The sequence below is a fragment of the Diabrotica undecimpunctata genome, chromosome 6, assembly GCF_040954645.1.
Source record: "Diabrotica undecimpunctata isolate CICGRU chromosome 6, icDiaUnde3, whole genome shotgun sequence".
Lineage (NCBI taxonomy): Eukaryota > Metazoa > Arthropoda > Insecta > Coleoptera > Chrysomelidae > Diabrotica > Diabrotica undecimpunctata.
Window position 1 is genome coordinate 152,976,192 of NC_092808.1, and position 25,079 is coordinate 153,001,270.

Sequence of the window (25,079 nt, forward strand, 5' to 3'; positions counted from 1 at the left end):
AGAGGCGACTAATGGGTAGGAATCGGGAGGTGGAGAGCCGTCGCTTGAGGTGTCGGGTTTGTAGAAACGCACACGGTCGCTTCGGCGACACGGTCACCGCTCTACACTCCTAGTATCCGAGACGAGACTCTCGTGGGACCACTCTACTCTCATTCCAAAACAGCGTGGTGAGGTTGAACGAGCTGGGCCCGTACATACCTCTCCTGACCTTGTGTCAGGCGTGGTGTGGGTGCCCCGGCACGTACCCATCGGGAGATCCAAGAGTGGTAGAGGAGAGATCCTCGGCGGCGACCGGTCTACGTGCGAGGTGGAAATTCCTCCGCCTGCCAAACCTATCCGCCCGGGGGCGGGATAACGGGTAGGTGAGGTACTCGCAACACAGGTACTACGGGGAAGGTGGAGCCCCACGAAACGTTTCTTGCATACGTGGCGTGGCACCTTCACTTTGGTGTCGGACTCGTAGGGGCAGAGGTTTCGTTAACGGACGTATGCCGAAAGGCCAGGTAGTCCAGGGTCCTGCCAAAGCAATTGGAGAGCGCAGAGCATAGCAATGCCACTTCATCCTCCCATCTTTTTCGTGGCCTTCCTTTTGGTCTTGTGCCCTGCATTTTACTATCAAGGGCTCTTTTCGGCAATCTTTCTGTCTCCATTCTTACTACTGTAAGATTGTAAATTTATCGCTTTAATATCTGGGGATTGTAGTAAAAATTTATTTGTGCTAAATCTGCTAATCCGTTCATCAAAGTTTTCTTTTTGAAAGTTTCTAATAATAATTTCATAAGTAATTTTGTTGCCATATCCAAACAGGCCTTCTTAAATATTGAGCATTTCCTGTAAACATTATATTTCCTCTAACTCTTTCTACTTATACCCCTATTAAAGCAAATTTTTCTCAGCTACTTTTGAATATAGTGATTCCATGGAATTAAATGACCGTCAGGCTTTTTTTCGGTCCATGATTTCCACTTGATTATTAATTTTATTTATACGTTTTGTTAATGCTGGGCTGTTCACCTCCAATTTAATTTTACAATTCTTTGCTCTTTTTTCATTTTTTATGTCATCGGATCTTTTTACCAGTTATTATTGCGGCTATGAAAAATATCTTGAAAAAAAAAAAACAACACACGAGTGTTAGAAACTATCTTAATATCCACATTTCAAAAATACACCTTGACCTTTTGTCCCCAGCTTTCGTCAACGATATTTTTGTTGACCTTTCTTGTTTTTAACTTTTGTAACCAACAGTACTAGCCAAAAACCCCATTTGAAAATTAATCTATGTAATAATGTATACTTTACTTTTAATGGTTCAGTAGCTTTGTTCAAAAAAAGAATTATAATTAATTAGATAGTTGTTTAGAATATTATGCAATTAAAAGCATTTTAATACCTGTTTTATTAAATGGTGCTATGGACTATCGTCATCATCATCATCATCATTATCGCTACAACTCTTCGTGATTCTTTGCCGCGTTTACTATTACCTTCCATGTTTTTCGGTCCTGTGCCAGTAATTCCCATTGTCGCACTCCCATTTTCTCTAGATCTTCTTTGACTGCATCTTTCCACCTTTTTCTAGGCCGCACTACAGACCTTCGTCCCCCTGGCCTTTCCCAGAACACATTGTTTATAAGGCGATTGTCGTTACTGCGTATCACATGCCCTGCCCATCTGAGTCTATTGGCCTTTATATGTCTGACTAGATTTTCTTTTCCGAATAGAGATTCTAGCTCGTTATTGTATCTGCCCCTCCATTCCTTTGTCACACTGTCTGTGCAAGGGCCATATATCATTCGAAGAATTTTACGTTCCCACATCAGCAATTTATTTATTTCCCTTTTTGTTAGCGTCCACGTTTCGCTTCCATACGCGGCTGCTGGTCGTATTATGGTCTTATATATCCGGATTTTTGTATCTCGTGAAAGAAGTTTTGACTTCATTAGATGTTGCATTGCAAAGAAAGATCTGTTTCCTGCCATTATTCTCGTTTCAACTTCTCGCTCTAATTTGTTGTCATTTGTGATTGTTGCTCCTAGATATTTAAATTCTTTAACCACTCCGAAGTTGTGATCATTTATAGTAATGTTTTGCCTTATTCGCTGTCGTTCTTGTTTTGAGACGACCATGTATTTTGTTTTGTCTTCATTTATTTTTAGACCGATGTTTAATGCAGCTTCTTCAAAGCTCGAGAAAATATCCTTAATTTCTAATGTTGATTGTGCTACTGCGTCTACGTCATCGGCAAAGGTGAGTATGATTTTTGCTACCCGAGCAGTTATGTCTGGTTTGATTTTTGGATTTATTTTTCGCATGACATATTCTCAGGCCAGGTTTAACAACAATGGGGACAACGGATCTCCCTGTCTCAGTCCAGAATTTATGCAGAAAGCATTTGATATTTTTCCCTCTATTCTAACTTGTGCAAAAGAGTTACTTACACACATTTGTGTTACCGCAGCTAGTTTCTTGGGTACGCCGAGCTCGATCATTGCCTTCCATAATGTTGCACGATTAATTGAATCATAAGCCTGTTTGAAGTCTATAACAATCTGATGCACGTCGTGATTATATTCCCAATACTTTTCAAGCATTTATCTTATTGTAAATATTTGATTTATTTGATATTTTTCCCTCTATTCTAACTTGTGCAAAAGAGTTACTTACACACATTTGTGTTACCGCAGCTAGTTTCTTGGGTACGCCGAGCTCGATCATTGCCTTCCATAATGTTGCACGATTAATTGAAACATAAGCCTGTTTGAAGTCTATAAAAATCTGATGCACGTCGTGATTATATTCCCAACACTTTTCAAGCATTTGTTTTATTGCAAATATTTGATCAATAGTCGATCTGCCAGGCCTGAAACCACACTGGTAGTCACCAACTATTTTTTCTGCGTATGGTATATACTAATCTTTTTAATAATATCCAAGCCAATATTTTATATGTAGTGTTGATTAGTGAGATTCCTCTGTGATTCATGCATGATTCCTTTTTTCCTTTCTTGTGTATTGGTACAATAATACTACCACACCATTCTTTCGGCATTATTTCTTGTTGCCAGGCCATTTCTATTAATTGATGGATTTTACTTATGAGTTCATGACCGCCTGTTTTAATTAGCTCGGCATCAATATTGTCCAGACCAGGGGATTTATCGTTTTTAAGCGTTCTTATGGCATGCGTAATTTCTTCCATGCTTGGTGGGGGTATTTCTAATTCGACCGTTTGATACTCATGTTCTCCGTTGTTTCCACCATTTTCATTGTTTTCATCAGTGAAATTTTGGATATTCAGGAGCTCTTCAAAATATTCAGCCCATCTTTCTATTATTTTGTTTTCGGCAGCCAGCATTTCTCCATTTTTATCTCTTACGAAGTTGGGTGTGCTTATGTACGAGCCTCTCTTATGTTGTCTTACTTCTCTGTAGACATTTTTATTTTGATTTCGTCTGTGTTATCCTTCTACTTTTTCAATTTGTTGCTGAAGATATTGTCTCTTTTTTTGTCTAAGTGTTCTTCTAGCTGCAGCTCTCTCTCTGTGGAATCGTATACGTTTTTCTTCTGATGGATTCGACAGATAAATCAATTCTTATATTGATATGGACTATCGCAAAGTCTGAAATAAAATGAAACGAATACAAATGTTTCGAAAAATCCTTTATTGATCAATAAAATTTATTATATATAAAACTACATTCTACTTAAAAGAATACAAAAATAAACATTTTTATCTGTTCTAGCATATTTGTTTAAAACTGGTCGTTTTTACATCTAAATTGCAAAAATGCAATATATAATTCATATTCTTAATATATCTTAGGAATAAATAAGCAAGGTATGTTTTTTATAATTAGATATTTTTTTAACCATATTGTCTAAATTGTACTTAGTTTTTGATAAAAGATTGGACCAAGTCATACAGGTGAACATTATTTTCGAGAAAAACAACTGTTTGTCCGTCACACGGTAATAATCTATTTAAATCAGCAAGAAATATTATTATAAAACAATGAAAGACCATCAATAGCAGATAAAATATAGCATATACATATCTATAACAATTAACTTTCCTTTTGTTCAGCAATATACAATCAAGAATCAAAATTTTTTGGGCACAGAACCACTATGGCTATACTACTCACAAGGTCCCGAAAAATCGATTCGAATATAAGAGATCTTGATTCCTATGTGTGGAACCTGAATCTCTCATGTATGAAATCTAAATCTTCCCAAGCCTCACATTTTCTAAGAACGTGAGAGTCAGATTCCATTTTCTTCGAGAAACTAAGCTAGTAGAATTCGTAGAGCTTGCTGTAATTGTCTCCAAACTTGCGTCTGGCGGGTTTTTCGAGCTCCGTTCTGAATTACTTCAACAAGAACCTGCTTATAATAAATAAATATAGAAATGTTTAGAAGAAGAAGGGTAAGTAATCAACGCCATGGGTCCGATCTCTCTACCAGCATCTAAACTGGACTGCATTTATTCGTTCTTATCAACTGAGCATGCTGTAATTCCTCCAATCTTGCTTCTGGCTGGTTTTCGGCTAGAGTTTCGAGTGCATTACTTCACCAAGAACCTGAATATAGTCTGTTAGTGAATTGAAGACTACTAGAATCGATAGAAACAGAGCCAGATGATTTACTGATTGATTAAAAACTGTTCATGAAACCAGATTAAGGTTTTTGGGCACATAACAGAATTTGATTAATATAGATGTCAAATCATGAAAGAGTCCGAAAAAATCAAGCAGCAGACTTACTCTACAAAACTATTTAAAGGCTCAGAACATGAGGAAATATGGCTTTAGTAACGAAATCCTAGAGTGAACAGAAATTACTTACAGGAGCAAATGGCTTTAGAGGCAAACCTGTAGGAAGAAAATCATTGGCAATATAACATTTCATTCAACCTAAGGTTTAACATTAAGAGAACGCCTTCACTTAACCTAATGAACTTGAGCAGAGAGACATTAAACCATTGTGTAAAAATTGCGAAATGGAGGAAATCACAGCCAGATATGTTCTTTCTGAACGTAAACAAGTTCCTGATTAGACGATATTTAAGATCACAAATTCTCTGCTTAAAACCATACGACTGGTGGCTAAAGCACTCAGAAATTCCATGCTTCTCAAGCCACTACATACCGCTGGGTCTCAGAGAATCTATCCGAACATTAGAAATCTTGATTCCCATGTATGCAACAATAAACATTCCAAATGTGATCCTTGAATCTCCCAAAAGCCTCCAATTTATCTAACGACGTCAAAAGCAAAGACTCTTTGCTTCGCTTTGCAAACCAAGTCTAAGTTTTTTAATTTTTTCTGGTATAAGATAATATTTTGTAATTTTTTTAGGTTGGTTTGTGATTGGATTTCTTTAATTACTTCATGTGGGGTTACTAGCCTTATGTTTAATTGCTCCAAATTTGGATCAATATTTTTATCGTTGATTTTTTTTTTAATTGGAAAGTTTTCTTTCTACGTGGTCTAAACTTTAATGATGGTAAATCAGTCTATATTAACTTTACTAATAAAAAAATAAATCACTTCCCAGTTAACCATAACAAAAGTATATACAAAAGTAGCTGGATATCAAACGCCAGCGAAAGATAGTGTTAAAAAGATAACAACAGTTGAAGATAAAATAGCGAGAGCGCAACTATATCAAAAAAAGCAATTATAGATACTTAGATAACCAGAAATGTTCCAGAAAAGAATAATAAGAACTATTCTAGCTGTTCATTGGTTTGCTCGAAACAAACATTTACTGGCCTGAATTTACTCGTTCTTATCAACTGAGCTTGCTGTAATTATCTTAGGTATCCCTTGATAGAAAGTATTGAAGCTTGTTTTGGTTCTTGCTATTGGCTGGTTCTTCGAGTTTTGTTCTGAAATCCTTCACCAAGATAGACATACTATAATCTGCTAATGGCGTGAAGACCGCTAGTCTATTGGAAGCAATAGAGATAGAGCCAGATGGTTCATTGATTGATGGAAACTGTTCATGGACCAGGTTAAGGGCCCTCGGACAAACAACAGAATTCTAATGAGTCGAAGGGAAGAAACTAGCAGACTTTTTTTTCCAAACTATCTAATGAAATATTCCGTTGTATCAGGAAAGATGCATTTAGAAATGAAATTCTAAAGTTGATAGAAATGGGTTATAACAACAAATGAAGAGACTTACAGGGGTATATATGTTTGAAGAAAGACATTGGCAATATAACATTAAGCTTTAGGCTTTTGTTTAGTCTAATGCATGTCAATAGACGAGAGCTAAAAAAACACCTCTGGTCAATGAGTAGAGAAAATGATCATGGTGTAAAAATTGCGAAATGGTGAAAAAAAAAAACAGTCACACATGTTGTCTGTGACCATAAAAGAAAGTCCTGCTTAAACGCTATCCATGGCGAAACATTTTCTGCTTAAAAAATCGTACCAATAGTGGCCAAACCCCTTTGAAATGCTTCTCAATATAATATCCCACTTAAATACCATTGGTAGTCATTTGAGAATCCTCAAAAAATTAAATTACACATTGAGAAATGAGTAACAAAAGCATATAAACATTTGTTTGAGACCATAGAGGTAGAATATCTATTCGTTATTCTGATGATGGAAAAAATTTCTGTTAGAATATGAGCACAAGAAGCATCAGTAAAAGACAAATCAATTCACTAGTATGGCGTATTATTTTTATCTGTTTTTTTTTATATTACAAAAAAGGCTATTTATGATGACAAAAAAGTTGATTAAAAAGATTGTAGTATGACTTAAATCCTATCTATTCTTCGTATACGAATTTTATGTCAATATAATACATTACAATGAGATCAATACCATATAAAATGAAAAAAATATAGGTTTTTGTTATTTTTACATCTTAGCTATCAGTAACTTTCATCATACAACACAAAAACGTAATAAGAACAGTAGGTAATATATTTATTAGTATTTTATTTCTTTTTATTAACAGAACCTAATTATCTTAACCATTGTGCTAAGGAGCTTAAAAAAAAGCAGTTATTCCATTCCATCGAAGTGTTCTATGCTACATTCTTATTAGGCCAGGAATGAAGGTAAAAAAGTGGCAACACTTCGCAATTTTTTCTTCCAGCATCGATTTGTGTAAAAATTTGGGATTAGGCTCATTTTCCCCTTTAGTTCATTTTCTATATTGAGCCGTTGTACGCTTCTGGGTTTTTAAGGATGAAAACTACCCCTAATTGTAAAACATTATAAAATAACATTTTTAGCTTTAATATGGTCAACATTTGGTTTTTATTAGTTAAGTAATAATTGTTTTATGCTTCAGGATATAATATTTCAACCCTTAAAACCACCCTTATAGGTTGTCTTTATATGTTGGAAAAAAATTATTAATTTTCAAAGAAACTAACCAATTTATTTACTATAATTCACACAATTGAATAATTCTACAAAAATTGTCAGAGCATTTGTTCTTTCTTTCAAACTGTATGTTTCTCCTTTTTTGTCTTTCGATTTTAATGGAGAAAGTGGAACATATTATAATGTATTACTGCCGAAATACCAATTCTGTGGTATTATATACATTGAAAATGCTCTACTATACTCCCAAGGGGGCTATTCGAATTTTTCGAAAAAAAAAATCGTTTTATAAACATAGCTCCTTAATTTTTTAATAAAGTTTTTTTGCAAATGATTTTGTAGGGTTTTTTAAAGAGCTATAAGACTATGCAAATCCATAATCCTGTAAATTCCATAAAATCATTTAGTTTTTAAGTGGGGTGCATTTAAAGGGGTTGAATAAAGGGATGTTTGCCCGTAAATAGAGGTTTTAAACATCTATACCTCGCTAAATATTCACTGCAAAGAAAATATATGCACAGAAAATTTTAGTTACCTACCTATTAAAAAAGCTACAATTTAGTATTAAGTCATTTTTTTCGTATCGCCAGTATTTTCTGAGATATTTGGAAAAAAGAGTGAAAATACGAAATTGCAAAAAATACATTTATCTTTAAACACTAATTTTTCTAAAACTAGCCTTTTAAATAGGTCAAATAGGTTAAGTGTATTGATAATACATATATCTAAAAAGTTTTTACTCATTTTTTCCTAGAAAAAAGCATGTACCGACCTTATTTTGATCGTAGTTCTCAATTTTTATGCTAGGAACTTTTTTTGAAAGGTCTAATTGTATACTTGAAAAAAGCTCTTGTAAAGTTTCCTAGAAAAAAGGAAAGTTTTCCCGTTATTTGGCTTTGAATATTTGACAAAAAAGCTAACTTTTAACGTGCCGTATCTAGATTTGTATTGGCCGTAAGAAAATTGTAAAAAATAATTTTGTTTGTGTTTCTAAAATATACCATTTTGATATCCACAGTTTTTTTTGGTTAAATGCTTATTTTTCGGGTTATTCTCAAAAAACCCTTTAAAAAAGTCGATTTTTTCGTTGAAAAACTGTTACTTTTATATACTGTTACTGTTATACTTGCGAATAACTCGAAAAATATTAGTTTGACGAGGAAAACGTAACGAACAATTTTTCTTTAAATTATTTTTACATCGATTTCCATGGTCAAAATGTAATGAAACATTGCCATCCTCGAGATGGGCTGGCAATCATCCCCAAGGTTTTAGCGTACAGCGGAATGATATAGAAAATGATCATTGGGCTATGCTCTACCTTCTGTGAATATTTCAAGTAAATCCATGCTGGACAAAAAAAATTGCAAGCCAAAATGCTTCATTTCCTGGCCTATATCTGTTTTGCAGAACATATGAATGGTTAAAATCTTGGTTTTTCTGTTTAAAAAACCATCATAATCATTACAAAATTTATCACAAAGTAAATATTTCAAAACTAGTACTCCTACTCTTGGTTCAAACTATCAAGTTTTTGTTTGTTGTACATGAAAGTTTACAGAAAAGTATACGCAATGTTAAACAATATAATAAAAATAATTTGCATTTTTACAAAAAGCCTCGTAGTAAAATCTAACTAAAAACTAACCTATTTAATAAAGCAAGAAACGTGCAGGAAATGCCTTAAAATAAATAGTTTGTCCCTAAAATTTACAACGTTAAGGTAATAGTACTGACATTTTTAAACTTCAATCCTTTCATGTCATAGGTATGATTATGCAAGTATGTTTCAAAAATTGTAACACCTGGGCTTGTATAAAAAAGTTGAACTTTGTTTTTGAATATTTTTATCATCTTTGAATCATTTTAAAAATAAAATTATAAATTTAAAAATACTTTTCTTTATTAATTCTTATTTATAAGTTTATGATCTGCTTGTCAATTCTTCTTCTTTTTTTCCTGTGTTGACAATTTTTATTTTACATGAGTCTTTCTACATATTCAAACTACTGTATTTTTGTCTTTACACTGTCATTACTGCAAACGCCACATAGGAAGATCCAACCTCGCTCGCGCATGTGGCTTGTGCTGACTGTATCCGAAGAGGTGAACAGTGGCGTGACTATGCTTTTTATATAATTAACGGCACCGAATAGTTACCGATGCGCTACTGACAGCATGGATAAATATGTAAACAAGGCGCTCGGATAGAATCGGTAGAAAATAAGGATTTGCGCTGGATCTTCGCAACTCTCGCCTACTGTATCAGAGGGTTCCCATTGATTGAATAAATCCTTTAGTAGTTCCTCCTCACGCTACGGTCTAAAACTGTATAGCTATAAAGAATGTATTAGTAATTTTACCGTAGTCTTTTCTTCTTTTAGTTGCGTTGCTACAAAACGCTAATGGTGCCTACAAAGTTTATAGTTTTTCCAGATGCACCTAATAAAACTCTTCTAGGTATTGATTTTTTGATAGATGCCCAAATAGTTCTAGATTTTCACAATAAGAAACGTTATTTTGCGAATGAAGCACGTCAGCTGTTGCTTTTTGAAGAAAAAGGTACAAAACCTATTGAAATTCATTGTTGTGAAAATTTAAGACAAGATGAAGGAATGATGCTAGTGAATTATGAACGAGCTCGACTCGATACATTTTTGGAAAGTAGGAAGAATACCTTCAGAATGGGGGGAGAGCTTACAGCTTATGCACATCATTGCATAAATACTGGGAATAGTGCACCAATTGCAATGCCACCATACCGAATGTCACCTGCCAAGGGAGAGGTACTGGAAGCCGAGTTAGATAAACTCTTGGAGGAAGGCATTATCAAAGAATGCTAAAGTGCGTGAGAACGAAGACACCACGAAGACAAGACGAAGACGAGAACGCCCCAGGAAGAAAAGCACATCTTCTACTGGCCCCTCCTCTAAAGAGTTCGAGGCCAGGGAAGGAGACTGTAACAAACCAACTCCTGACGCTGCGTCTCTTAAGGGCGAGCCGTAATATTATGATTTTCAAACCCCAACATGTGCCATCTCAAGAGTCCTGTTAGATAGACCAGTGACCTGAGTGTGTGTGGTCTGACCGTTTTGTACAGATTTTAGTTTTACAGATGTGAATAGAACACAAAAAAACATATTCGCATTATATTTAGTGAGTTAACGTTTAGCTTTTATAAAAGAAACACGATTATACAGCTTTATCAAATCATAGTAATTTTCATTATAAAATAAACTCTAAAAATCCTAAGATTAATCCTAAGATCATTAGTATAGCATCGTATTATATGTTCGGCTATTCCACGTATTAATATGTTGTAGTTTACTATATTTTTAATTTTTATCTAAAAATATTAGATTTAACGTTAAAAAAATGTTTAAAAGTTAGTAAGACAAAAACAAAGTAGTTGGAATGTAAAGGTTTTAGTTACTACAAATAAAGTATAGTAGTTCTATATTCTTCTGGTATTTTATCGTGTTTACTGCTGTCATTGCTGCTCCACAATATTTCAGTAATTTGTTTGGTATTCCATCTTTACCTGTAGCTTTTCTGTTCTTCAGCTTTTCGAACTTCCTCTAATAAATTCTTCATGTATGATAATTTCTGGTGTATATGGTTCTTGCGTCATTTGTTCTTCCTCTCATTGAGCTTTTTTAGATAGTCGATCCATGTTTTCTTTTATATATGTTTTGGTTCTCTTAGTTCCTTTCTCTCCGTTCTTTGACTTCTTATAATGCGTCATATTTCCTTTTGCAGACGACCATAAAAATCATGTTTCATTTCCTGCGAGGAACGTTCCCAGTGATCATAAGGGAAATACATATATACAAATACCTTGGGCACGAAATACAAATTAGAAAGAACAACCAAACGCATATACAGATTAGAATAGGTTTGGGTAGGCCTGCTTTTGGAAAATTTTAAGAGTAATATACCTATATGTCTAAAAAGGAAAGTATATAAACAATGCGTATTGCTGATAGTGACATTAATGGAGTAGCCCAGAAAGCCATGTTAAGAGTCCTGCTTGGAATCACTAAAAGAAACCGAATAATCAATAACGCCATTAGACAAAAAAGATCAAAGACATAGTGAAACATATAACTTTAATGAAATGGAGATAAGCCAGTCATGTGACAAGAACATGAGTTCTTGAACATACGAGTAGACAATTGTAGCAGAGGTTGAAGAATTGATGGGAGCTAAATGATGACAGCCCACAATTGAAAGACATTGGATGATGCCTACGTTTAATAGTGGACATTAACAGCTACATGGTGTACCTGACAGTATTTTACATACAGTTACGTAAAATATCCCGGGGGTAACGGGTATACTCCCGTTTTTATAATAGAAAAAAATGTTTTTGCATAAAATTTAATCTTCTTCTCTTTGCGTTGTATGTAGGCTTTAAAACCTGTTTCTTCTTCAATATTAACCTCTTAAATTGTGTAAATTATAGCACCACCTTTTTCTTGATCTGCCAATAGGTACTTCTTCGTTCATTTGGTGATTTATCTCGTGCTATTCGTACTATCCTATCCTCTTCCATTCTACTAATGTGTTCGTTCCACTGCTGTTTCCGTTTCGTCACCCATAAATGGATGTCTTCTATGTTGCATACTCTTCTTATGTTTTTGCTTCTCTCCCTATCCAACAGACTTTTCCCTGAAATTCGTCGAAGTATTTTCATCTCTGTTGTTTCTAGTAGTCGTCTCGTTTTAGATGTGTCAGGTTTTGTCTCTGCCGTGTATGTTAATATAGGTCTAATTGCTGCTATATAGATTCTTGTTTTTGTGTTTTGTGTCAGATTGTGTCAATAAGAGATCCTTGCTTTTAGTCTTTGTTGTCGTGGTTCTTCTTCAACATCTCCGTAACTAGTTATATCTATTCTCAGATATCTAAACCTTGCTTCTTGCTTTATTATTTTCCCATCAATTTCGATTTTACAGCGTAGTGGGTATTTAGGTATTGTCATAAATTTGGGTTTTTTCTACTGATATTATCATATTTTATTTCTTGGCTGTTATATTAAAGATGTGTGTTAATCTTTGGAGCTCGTCTTCTGTCTCTGCCATTAGTGCGGCGTCGTCTGCATAACATAACATTTGGATTTCTTTATTCCCCATTCTGTAACCATGACCTTTATGTACCTGCTTGTATTATTTCGTCCATTATTATATTAAAGAAAAGTGGGCTTGGTAGTAGATGTTTTCGATGGTTTGTATAATATTGATTGGTATGTTTCTTTTATAAAGTAGGTGTAAGACGTCTTCCACTTGGATGCGATCGAAAGCCTATGTCAGGTCTATAAAGCATAGATATGCTGGTTTATTGTACTCGATGGCCTTTTCCATGATTTGCCTTAGTACAAATACAGCGTCTACGCAGGGTTTTCCTGATCTGAATCCTTGTTGTTCATCTGACCAAGTTGTTAGTTTATTGATTTTGTTGGTTAGGACTTTTGTGGTAAGCTTAAGTGCTATGTTCAGTAGATTTATACCTCTTTAATTGTTGGGGTCCTTTATCTCCTTTGTTGAACATTGGTATCATTATGCTGCTTCTCCATGCGTCTGGTATCTTGCAGTGCAATATTAATTTTTGTATAAGTTTTGATATCTCTAGGGTTATACTTTCTCCTCCGTGTTTTAGAGCCTCGTTGGTTATTCCGTCTGGTCATAGTGACTTTCTATTTTTGAGTGAATTTATGGCTATCTCTACTTCCTGAAAACTGATTTCTATTTAATGTCTTAATTGCTTATTATTTTCCTTTCCCTTTTGTGTACCGTAGAAGTCGCTTTCCATCCTTTTTGTACTGTTCCCAGTGTTAATTTTTTGTTCTTCTTACCAACTGCTTTGTTTCGTTTCGTATTCTTCTCTAGGTGTCTCGGGATTCCGGAGTATTTGGTGTTTTGTACTTCGTGTAGACCTCTCCTTTCTCTTTACATTTCTCTTTTATTTCTTTTTTGAACCATGGTGTATTGTTGTTGTTTCTTTTGTTGAGTATGACTTTGCGTTTCCCTAGAGCTTCTGTTGCTGCTTATGAGTGTGTGCGTGTGTCGATAAATACTTGATCTTTGAAAACAACTTGACAAATAAGAACTAAATCATTTTAAAATTGTACTCTTGCGTAATATGTTTTTGAAACATACTTTTCACATATTTTGTATAACACTTTTATTATTCTACAATAGTAGATTTTACTGCTAGTAATAATAAGAATTTTATATTATAAAATTATATATCAGATATTTCGTAAATCTTAAATATTATTTATTTTGTCCAACATAGGTTATATACAGAATGGCACGTTTACATATGAAAATAAATTTAAATATATTACTACAAATAACGTTAAAATTAACCTCTAATTAACTTTCCTAACATGTTTTTACTTTTACAGAAAATTCTATAACAAACTTTTTTTAAGTCTCAACAATGTCATCATAGAACGACACCAAAAACTAAGTAAGTTAAAAATTTTTGTTCAATAAATTGAAGAGAGTAAGTACATAATTAAAACCCATTGTATACCTAAAAGTGTAAAAGCATTGCACAGTATAAAACGGTATTGCTTATAGAGTAAGATCCCAGAGCGATCAGACAACTTATTTTCACACAGATGAAACCTTAGAGTCTGAGTAGCGTCTCGTGTGCTTTGAATACCTGCGTATTTATGAAACTTGCTGAGTGACACCTGGGCAGGTACCAGGTGAGAAAGGTAACTAAAAATAAGAGCTATTTAACTTAAATTTACATAACTGATTTTTATACATATTTTGTAGAATATTATTTTGAAAATACTGTAATAAGTGTCAGACACTTGTCATGGACCAGAACTTTTGTCAGACGCTTTAAAGCTCCACTAAAATTAAATGAACTTTACTTACTTTTACATGTCTTATTTTTAAATAGAGATGCAAAAATATTTAATCGGATCGAAAACAGTAAGTATTCTTAATGTAGGTATTTGAATTTTTTACTTTGAGGCTCATGCGCACAGCACTCACGCGCTCATACCGCTGGTTAACTAATTTTTCTGTTCGGGGGATGTTTGGTCATTTTAATTTGTCTGACTGATTAAATATAACTTTATTATAGTTCCATTAATAACATATTTAAAAATAAGACATGTAAAAGTAAGTAAAGTTCATTTAATTTTAGTGGAGCTTTAAAGCGTCTGACAAAAGTTCTGGTCCATGACAAGTGTCTGACACTTATTACAGTATTTTCAAAATAATATTCTACAAAATATGTATAAAAATCAGTTATGTAAATTTAAGTTAAATAGCTCTTATTTTTAGTTACCTTTCTCACCTGGTACCTGCCCAGGTGTCACTCAGCAAGTTTCATAAATACGCAGGTATTCAAAGCACACGAGACGCTACTCAGACTCTAAGGTTTCATCTGTGTGAAAATAAGTTATGTCTGCTCGCTCTGGGATCTTGGACTATTAGTGAATATGAGTCCGTCAGATGCAAAACTTTGAAAATACCGAAATACATGATAATAATCAACCATTAACGATATTAGTGGTTCTTGGATTAGTCTGTTTTTCAAACCTAGCGTGTTACGAATAAGGACGAAAGCATGTGGAAGTAAACTTTTAGTCAACAGTTTATGTTTATCCAAAATACAAAAGATCTTACAAATTACGTGTATATATTTATAGTAATTTCTAAACTCTAAGTTCCTCGGGGTCCTCATCATGAATATGATCATTTTCTGCAACACTCTCGTTATTATTTGTCTGTACGCCAGTATCTATTATTTTATAAAATGTGAGATCCAGCTGGTCTCTCCAATTTTCACCAAAATCTTTTCTAAGGAGAGTGTCTATGGGAGATTTATCTTATTTCAATGAACATCCAATCTGTTGTAACTTAGGTTTCAATATAGAAATCTTTTTTCCTTTTATTAGAGACTTGCTGAATCCTATGTCATAACGATAAAATATTTCCCCCCTTACCGAGGCCATAATATGATCTTTGTCCTTAAAAATTATAAATCTTTTTTCGATACATTGTATTTAAAATGCCACTGGGAAGGTTTTTTTAACAAAAACGTTACTCGTCTTTCTCTAGTTTGATATCTGTCAGTCTTTACCAAGTCTCAGCACCTTTGAGTGTTTTCCAATATATATCTTAATATTCTTTTCTCTTTATTACAAAGTTCTTCGTTTTTATCTCCCTTTCTATCATACCGACAATCCTATCTGGTGGCAAAAAGGAATGACCAACAACATGTTGCGAATGAAACACCACTCCTTGTAATGTAAACTCCACTTCCTTGATGTGACTAGGTGCTTCATAAACCAACCAGTACATTATCATAAACATCATCGTGCTATTTTTGTTCTGTACACAACATCCATCTGCAAATAGGTGGACTTTTTCGATTTGATTTTTAAAGTTGAATTTTATGAGGGTATCATGTACAGTAGAGGCAACAACATTTGAATGTTTTGGATGATCATACTCAAGCCACACATATGACGTCACATTTGCAGAAGAAAGATGGGATTTTGAATTTCTAGCCACGAAATTATAAAAATTTATTTGCTGCGAAAAATAAGCCGTCTGGTCTGGAAGCTTTCGTAAGGAAAGATTTTTTAACAATCAAAAGAAAATGTTTGTGTATTATGATTTCGTTCGTTTTTTAACACAGACTAAAAGGCTTTAGCTCTTAACGTATGATCTCTCTTCTCTGTTATAACCTTCAACTTTTCTTCTTTTGAATTTTCTCTTCTTAAAATTTCCTTCGTTCTGAGACATGCAGAACAAGCATCTATTAAGGGAGTGCCAAATGATATGTTGTAGTTTTCATTACAACAATACACTTTCTTTGTATTATTACGGGTGGGAAACCCGGGTAAATGCTTAGGTTGATGCCTAAAACCTATCTAGTTAATTGAAGACACCTCTTACCTCTTAAGTTTCATTACATTTCGTTTTCATTACACACGTGACGTGTCATGTGACTCAAACAATGTAAGCGATTGGCCAATTGCAATTACACATTTATGCAACTGGCGTAGGATCACAAATGCATAGTTTTGCATCTGTCCTAACATTTCTAATGCCTATTTCTTAGCAAATACCCGACTTTGCAGCTGAATTTCTACATCAGCAGATAGCTATAACATGTGACAAATAAGTGTCAGCTGAAACTCAATTTTTAAAATTTTTGCAAATACAGAGTTTTGCATCTAGTGGACTCATATATACCGTTAATTTGGCTTAAAATAAACCCAATATATTTAGCGAACTTTTTGACATTAGTTTCGTTTCAGATTCGATGTACCTATCTGAGACGAAAATAATAAAATACTAATTCAAGAAAAAGATGTCAAAAAACGATGGGGAAAATGCTTGGATAGTTTATTTAACCAATAATAGACAGAAACCAGGTAAATTAACGAAGATAGTAACAGCAATTGACACCAAAATAACAAACAAGGAAGTGGTTCTGGAACAAGTTGGCTAATTGAACTGCTGATAAAAAGATTAACAGGGTAATTAAATGAATTGCAACAGAAGACAGCTAATGGGTCCGACAAATTAAGAAGTAATATATTATGTATATACAAAACAGTTTTGGAAACAATTGTTCTGTATAAATCTAAAAACTGGGTTATGAATAAGACGTCTTACGATAAACTCTAAAGATAATAAAGAAAATTATTACGGAGAATATATGCAAATAGAGGAAGGATGAGAGAAAAGGACTAATAAGTAAGTGTACGAAATTTTTAAAGAATCTGCAATAAATAAAATTGTAAGGATACGAAGACTGCAATGCTTAGGACAGTTGGGCAGAATGGAAAATTAGAAACCAGTTAAAAATATTGCATGGAAAAAACCTGATCTAACAAGGAAAAGAGTAAGACTCCGTCAAAGATCGTTTGAGGTAATTAGATACGGAAGATTAGAAAAAAAAAATTGGACGAAAAAAGTTATCAATAGAAGAGAGTGTAGGAAGATAGCATTTAGCTAAGGGCCTAGAAGGCTTGTAAATAACATATTTATTTATATAATATAATCCCCCTATAATAAAATGTTAATAAATATTTGGTCTCTAATTTTCTTTTTGCACAACTTTTTTTTAATAATATCTTTTCTGTATAGAAATTGTTTCTAAGCTGGCAAATTTTTTAATTCAGTAATATGTGCACTCTGTATATATTCAATTAAAACAGGCTCCAACAATTGATAAGAAAATAGCTTTCTTAACGTTGTTGATATGCCCATTTTATATAAATTTCAGTCTTATGTCGTATATAGCAGAACAAAAGTGAATGGTAAATATGTCTGCTATCACATTTTTTTGTTAAAAAGACAGATAAAAAAGGTAATTAACTGAGAAAGAAAATGTTTTACTTTTTGATTGAAAGTTTTGGGACAAAATTTACTATAATGGAATGTTTGAAATATTATATGTACGTCAGTCGCACATGCGATTATAAATTCGTGACTTAAGTTTTTCCCACAGCTATTCGTGTGTTACAAAATCATGTTCTCTCTTTCTTTTTATCAAAAGCTTTTCTTACATTTTTTGAAAATCCCAGATTAGCAAGAAAACTATTTTTGTATAAATATTAAAATGTGAGTTGGTTCTGTATATTTTCGCTATTTAAAGGCAAATGTTTTTGTTCATTTAACGAAGATCAGCATTGCTGAATACATCCCTCAGAGACAGAGTATCAAATACAATAATTAGGAGAAAAACTGGTGTTACTGACGTAGTTCAAAGGATTACAACATTGAAATGGAACTGGGCGGGGCATGTTGCCAGATTAAAAGATGGAAGGTGGACGAAGAAAATTCTGGAATTTAGATCTACGGGACGACTTTGTCCAACAGTGGACTCAAAACGGCTGATGATGATGATGATGAACGAAGATCAGTCATTTTATTTTATTTTCCCTTCAATTTCTTCTTTTAACATCAGTTAAAAATGATTAGAGCTACGTTAATACCTTGATCATTGTTCTAAGTAATCTGATTCTGCAGCTGTCATCTTTTCTGTCCATCTGGATTTCCTATTTGGTTTTTTGTGTCATGTATAGTTGTGAAAAACTGCTAGAGCATGTATACGAACACATTTAAGAAATACAAGAACACATCAAAAAGTACAAACTGAAATAAATATATATTAAATCAAGAACGTATGGTGGACAGGGAAAATCGAAGATGAAGGCAAAATTAAAAAAGGAAGTATACCAAAAATTAAGTACATTAGTACAATATTACAAGTTAAAGATGCAATTAAAAGACTAGCCAGAAACAAATTACCAGGAATAGATAATCATGGGGATTACACAAAGGAATTACGCTTTTAAGCGTAGCATATAAAATATTTTCCACAGTACTATGTCACAGTATGACACCATATGCAGAACGGATAGTAGGAAAATACCAGGCTGGTTTCAGAGGTGGTAAATCGACAATTCATTAGATTGTAACCCTGAAACAAATTTTGGAAAAAACACTGGAATATGGTATTGATACTCATCACATATTTATAGACTACAAAGCAGCCTACGACTCTGTGAATAAAAGAGAAATGTACAAAGCAATGAAAGAGCTAGGAATACCAAATCAGTTGGTAAATTTAACAAAACTAACTCTTGAAAAAGTTGAATGTAGAGTACGAATTCAGGGGGAACTGTCTGAACCTTTTAAAACAAATAATGGGCTGCGCACTACAAAGAGTAGGATTGGATGAGAAGGACATTCGGATCATCATGAATTTATACTGGAACCAGCGTGCTCAAGTCAAGGTCGAAGACCAGCTGACCGACCAAGTGAAGATCATGCGAGGAGTAAGGCAAGGATGTGTGCTATCGCCGACTCTTTTCAATATATACTCTGAGGAGATTTTTAATGAAGCCCTCACAAATCTAGACATGGGAATCCGAGTGAACGGTGAATACATAAATAATATCCGCTACGCCGATGACACTGTGTTACTAGCAACCAGCCTAAACGATCTGCAGGTCTTACTAGACCGAGTGCGAACTGTGAGCGTAACATACGGACTGAACCTTAATATTAAGAAAACTAAATTCATGGTTGTCAGCCGTACAAATTTAGATCCCGGGACACTAATGGCAGGTAGCGAAGAGATCCAGAGAGTCGACAGATTCACTTACCTCGGAACTACCCTCAACGTACAAGGGGACTACGCTCAAGAGATTAGATCCAGAATTGAAATGGCACGGTCTACATTTATTAAGTTGAGATCCTTGCTGTGCTGCAGTGATCTCAGTTTGGGAACCAAGATGCGGATAGTGAGGTGCTACGTTCTTCTAGTGTTACTATATGGAGTTGAAGCCTGGACACTGACGCAAGCCACTGAAAAACGAATCGAAGCCTTCGAGATGTGGATATACAGAAGGATACTAAAAATATCTTATGTGGACCATGTCACCAACGTTGAGGTCCTACAGCGCATGACAAGAGAAAAAGAAGTGCTTAATTTAATTAAATAACGTAAGCTTGAGTACCTCGGCCACGTGATGCGGAACGAAGAAAAATATCGAATTCTTCAACTTGTTATGCAGGGTAAAGTATTTGGCAGAAGAGGACCGGGACGCCGTCGTATCTCGTGGTTGAAAAATCTCCGACAATGGTTTGGGATGACCTCAGCGGAGCTGTTTCGCAGAGCAGTCAACAAAACCATGATAGCCTTGATGATCGCCAACATCCGGACCGGATAAGGCACTGAAGAAGAAGAAGATGTCACAAATCACATCCACTGGTTCAATATATAATAAATCAGTGCAAATCCTGGCCTATGCTGATGATATCAATATTGTTGGGAGAACGGAAAACGCTGTACGAGAGGCGTATGTAGCATTAAGGGATTTTGCGTTTTTCGTGACACTGACCTGCAGTCGATTTTTTAGACTTAATTATTAATTAATTAAGTTCAAAAACGGCCAATTTTCGCCTTTTTCGTCTATCAGCAAACGGTAAGCCTGTGAAAAACATATTTGAGAGTAAGAAACTTTAATAAAGTAAGAAAGTCAAATTAAATCCTTCAAAATGGCATTTTTTTTTAATGTTTCTACTCTTATTTGTTGCTTATAAAGTTGCAAAATAAGTCAGAAATTTCGGTTTTTAATAAACTTTTTTAAAAATTACCTTAGAACCTTCATATTACATGGAATGTTGGGACTTGTGATGCTTAAATTATGATCCAAAATTTCAAAGCGATTGGTCAAATAGATTAGTCAAAGTTACTTTGTTTGTTTATCCCATATTGCTAACAAAAATGGAATGTTCATAAATCCTACTTTGGATTCTACGATTTGTTTAGCCTATATAGGATCGGACACAGTCTGCACAAGAAATTTCATAAACTCTGTGCTGTTCATTTGTAATGTTGTCTATGATTGATCGGACAAGAGATGAAAGTATTTGTTGGGGAGTAAAGATTTTGTCAGTGATAGGGAGATTGATGTTTGTGGATGCTCCTATAGATGTGATTTTCGTGGTAATCGTTTTGGATGAGAGCTTGTTTTAAACTGGAGAGCTCAGCGTGTCTACTTGCATCATCGTAAAGGCGTATTGATCTGGAGACCATATTTCGGGTTAAGGGTTAACCTAAAACCTCTAGATATCAATTTTGAGCCAATAAAGTGCTCAAAAGTTCAATAATTTAAAAATATTCTATTTTAACCTAGTTTATTCTCGTTCACAGTTAAATACTTTTTAAATCTGCACACTCTCGTAAATGTTAAATAAATAAGGAACTATCAAATGTAATTACTCTTATAAATTAAATTATATGCTCAAGGAAGGTCTTTTCTTGCGGTCTCCTTTCGAGTTTTTGCCGAAGATGTTGCCCAGCACTTTAGAGACGCTGTTCACTCCGAGTCTTCTTCTGATGGGCAGCGATCTCAACAATAGGACTGATCTGGCTTCTTTGAGAAGAGAGTGGAAGGCTAGTGAAACTCCGGCGAAGTGTTCTGCTGCGCTGACTTCGTAGAACTGGCAGCCATATTTGAGCGACAGTTCATGGCCGTCGTCTATGCATATTTTTCTAAAAAAGATAAAGTTTTATTTTAGAAATTGAAAAAAAAAATACATTAGATAAGGATTTGAAATGTTGGTATTTTGAAGTTTGACTAATCTTTAATAACCTCATGTATTTGTTCGACAGGCGTATTGTCTAGTTTTTTTTATTTAATTAGGGGCTTTGGATAACTTGATCCATTCAGCCACGAAAATGTATTTGACTACTTGAATTTGTTAATATAGTACTTCGCCCAGAGGTAAATTAAAAATATATTGTAAACATCAGTATCACAAGAATCAGTACATTGACAAGAAACCATAATTTCATTCGTTACATTCAAGGCCCTAACCAACTTAAAGTGAATATTTACAACCAACAAAGGATTACATTTCATAGCAACTTTATTACAGCACAAAGCACGCAACGGCTAGGAGGTAAATATATAACATAAGAATAGACAGAGGGAACAAAGCTAGATTTATACATTCACAATACACATTCCATCCTAAATTTTTCTTCTAGTCATTTTTAACTATCTCCAAAAAATTTGGTTAAGCCTAATATTATGACAAGAGATATATTAACTAGAAGATTGACACTGAGGAAGAGGTATTTATATAATAGATACCGACTTTAATAGCAGCATCATTATATGTGCACCCAAACATCCAATATTGATATCGTAAGTGTTAGAATTACAATCGCAAAGTTCTGTTTCACTTAAATTAAATCTACGAAGACAGGCTTTTACAGTAGCATGATTACCAAGGCATCTAACAAACATTGAGTATACTCTTCTATTGGGATAACTTCTTGCAGAAAAAGACGCAGTAGGTAAAACAGGGTGAATTTTTGTATAAAGGTTGTTACTTCTATTACAGAAAGCTCTCTTGTTTTAATTCTTGTTTACGCAGCAAGACTCAATCACCTCTATTGAGCCAACTAATTTCTAATCCTTTTGAAGCCGCTTCTTTAGCCAAATAATCTGCTTTGGTGTTACCCGAGATACCAGCATGTCCCTTTACCCAAATGAAAGAGACTGAGTTATTTCTTTTAAGTAGCTTTAGTACTCGTATTTTATAAAATTTTGACGATAATACTGTTTTTGTATATATGCTTATGCGAATTATTTAAAGCAGACAACGCAGATTTTAAATCCAGGATTACTATTTGTTGATCAGACATTTTTTTTCTCAATAGTCCATTCCAGAGCTTGATATATTGCAAACAGTTCTGTGGAATGAATGGAACATTGTTGGTTTAATTTAATCATATTATGTTCTTGATTGTTTTGGATATATACCGCACAACCAACTCCCAAAATGGAAGTTGAATGGTGTTGTTATCATCAAAAATAGGGAAATAAACTTTGGTTTCGGAATAAAGAATATTGAAATTAGATTGGAAGAAATTAATTTTAGGTGGGCTTTCTAAATAGGAAGAAACATTAGGAAATGCTATAGCTAAAGTTAGAGAATGTTTGTTATGCCACCATTTGTCAACTAAGTTAGACACAGATATGTCGGATATTTTTTGCAATTGGTAGGTTTGGTTATTACCTTGACATTTAAGGATAAACTTTTCAGCTAAAAAAAGACGTCTTAAATGTAATGGAGGTTCCATACAGTCGGCTGATAGATTTTCAGTAGGTGTAGGTTTAAGCGCACCTAAAACCAACCGCAGAGTACTGGATTCAGTCTAACTAGTATTTGTAGCAGACCAATATAAAAAGCAACCAAAGGCAAGAATTGACCTGGTATTTGCCCTATAAAACATTAGATTAACCTTAGGATCATCGCCCCATTGGTGACAGTTAACTACCTTTAAAACATTTAGGCATTTTTTGCAGTTAATTAAACAGTTATTAATATGTCTTTCCATGTTAATTTTCCCTTTACGGAATAGACGAAGGCATCCTTCTAAATGGTGAAAGAGTAAACATTGTTAGATATGCCGACAACACCATGGTGATAGCAGATAGTTTAGAGGGACTTCAGAGGCCAATGGACAGAATAAACGAGTACAGTCAACAGTACAGACTAAACATTAATACCCACAAAACGAAACAAATGATTATCAGCAAGGAGAATATAAATGGGGCTCATCTATACATTAATGGGACGCAGATAGAGCGAGTAAAACAGTATTGCTACCTGGGAACTATTATAAACGAACAGTGGAGCAATGTACAGGAAATAAAGTGCCGCATAGGAAAGGCAAGAACGGTCTTTAACAAAATGAGCGCCATCTTCAAACGACACAACATATCCCTAGATACAAAAATGAGACATTTGAGATGCTATGTTTTCTCTGTGTTGTTGTACGGGGCGGAGGCATGCACGCTTACAGACACCACTATTAAAAAACTTGAAGCATTTGAGATGTGGCTTTATAGAAGAATGCTGAGAATATCATGGACGGCAAGGATCACGAACAAGAAAGTTCTAGAAAAAATAAAGAAGGAACCAGAGATTGTGTTTACGATCAAACGCATAAAATTGCAATATCTGGGACACGTTATGAGAAATCAGCACCGTTACTCCCTGCTGCAGTCTATATTGCATAGTAAAGTCAAAGGTAAGCGAGGACCCGGTAGAAGGAGAATATCATGGCTGCGGAATTTAAGAACATGGTTTAAGAAAACCTCAACGGAGCTGTTTCGAGCCGCAGCGAGCAATGTCATGATTGCCAATATGATTTCCAACATCCGAAACGGATAGGAACCAGAAGAAGAAGAAGATGTTAATTTAGTATCAAGTGTGACGCCGAGATAAGTATAGTGTTTTTGGATAGGTATACTTAGATTATCCATTCTAATACTGGATATATTCGGTAAGAGTTGACGAGTAAACAACACCACAGCGGATTTATTCGAGGTAAGTTCCAACTCTTGGTTAACAAAATATTCTCTTGTTAAAGCTATTTTATCGTTGTTAAAATTATAAAAAAATACATTCAAGAGAATAATTTTTAATGAGTTGTGACTCCTTAAAGTGGGTAATAAAATGGACTAGCCTTAGCAGGTCTAAGTGTCCGAAGGGCTCACAAATGGGCCCTTCCTCGATCTATTCGGAAAATGGAAGGTTTCTGAAAAAAAAAACTCATAATAAATTTTGTGAAGTACTTGAATACGGCTTTAAAATGAGCACAGGTAAAAGTAATTAGCATAGAAATTAATGAAGATACAATCAAAATAACATGGTTGTCTTGATTTTTGAAAAACAAAATCGGTAGGTATTAAAAATTATTACTGGACCCCAAAAATTAGCCTTCTTTATTTTTGTTGGACCAAATTTGCTGAGTTATGACCGTTAGAAGCTTAAAACTAGGCACGAGGATAACCTTTCCTAATCCCTTTAAACTAAAAAAAAAAAAAAATTGTAAATTATAGGACTTATTGACAAATTTACCACAAAGTGGGGTTTTGAGTGAATTGATCTAGTATGCTTTGAGCAAACATATGAGCCATTTGATTCATAAAAGCAAAATGAAATTCTGCTGTTAAATTATTGTCTTCTTTAGTCCCCACAGTTGGTCCACAGTCAACAGTCTCTGATGCTCACCTGTCTGGCCTAAAACCACTTTGGTATTTACCAAAGAGTTCTTACACGCAAGCACTAAAATGGCTATAAACTCTAAAGGATGTTGGAGAATGTTTTTGTATATTGTGTTTAGAAGAGTTACACTACTGTAAT

At 34.3% G+C, this 25,079-nt stretch overlaps 1 protein-coding gene across 1 annotated transcript in view; it reads right to left on the reverse strand.

Annotated features, from left to right (window-relative positions):
• Positions 1-21,121: 21,121 nt before the first annotated feature.
• The window catches only part of LOC140444148 (ras-related and estrogen-regulated growth inhibitor-like), a 428,607-nt gene continuing 424,649 nt past the window's right edge, over positions 21,122-25,079 (reverse strand). Inside the window, exon 5 of the mRNA XM_072535829.1 lies at positions 21,122-21,408. Within this exon, the coding sequence (XP_072391930.1) occupies positions 21,150-21,408 (259 nt within the window). The 3' untranslated portion in view covers positions 21,122-21,149. The remainder of the gene's footprint in view (positions 21,409-25,079) is intronic.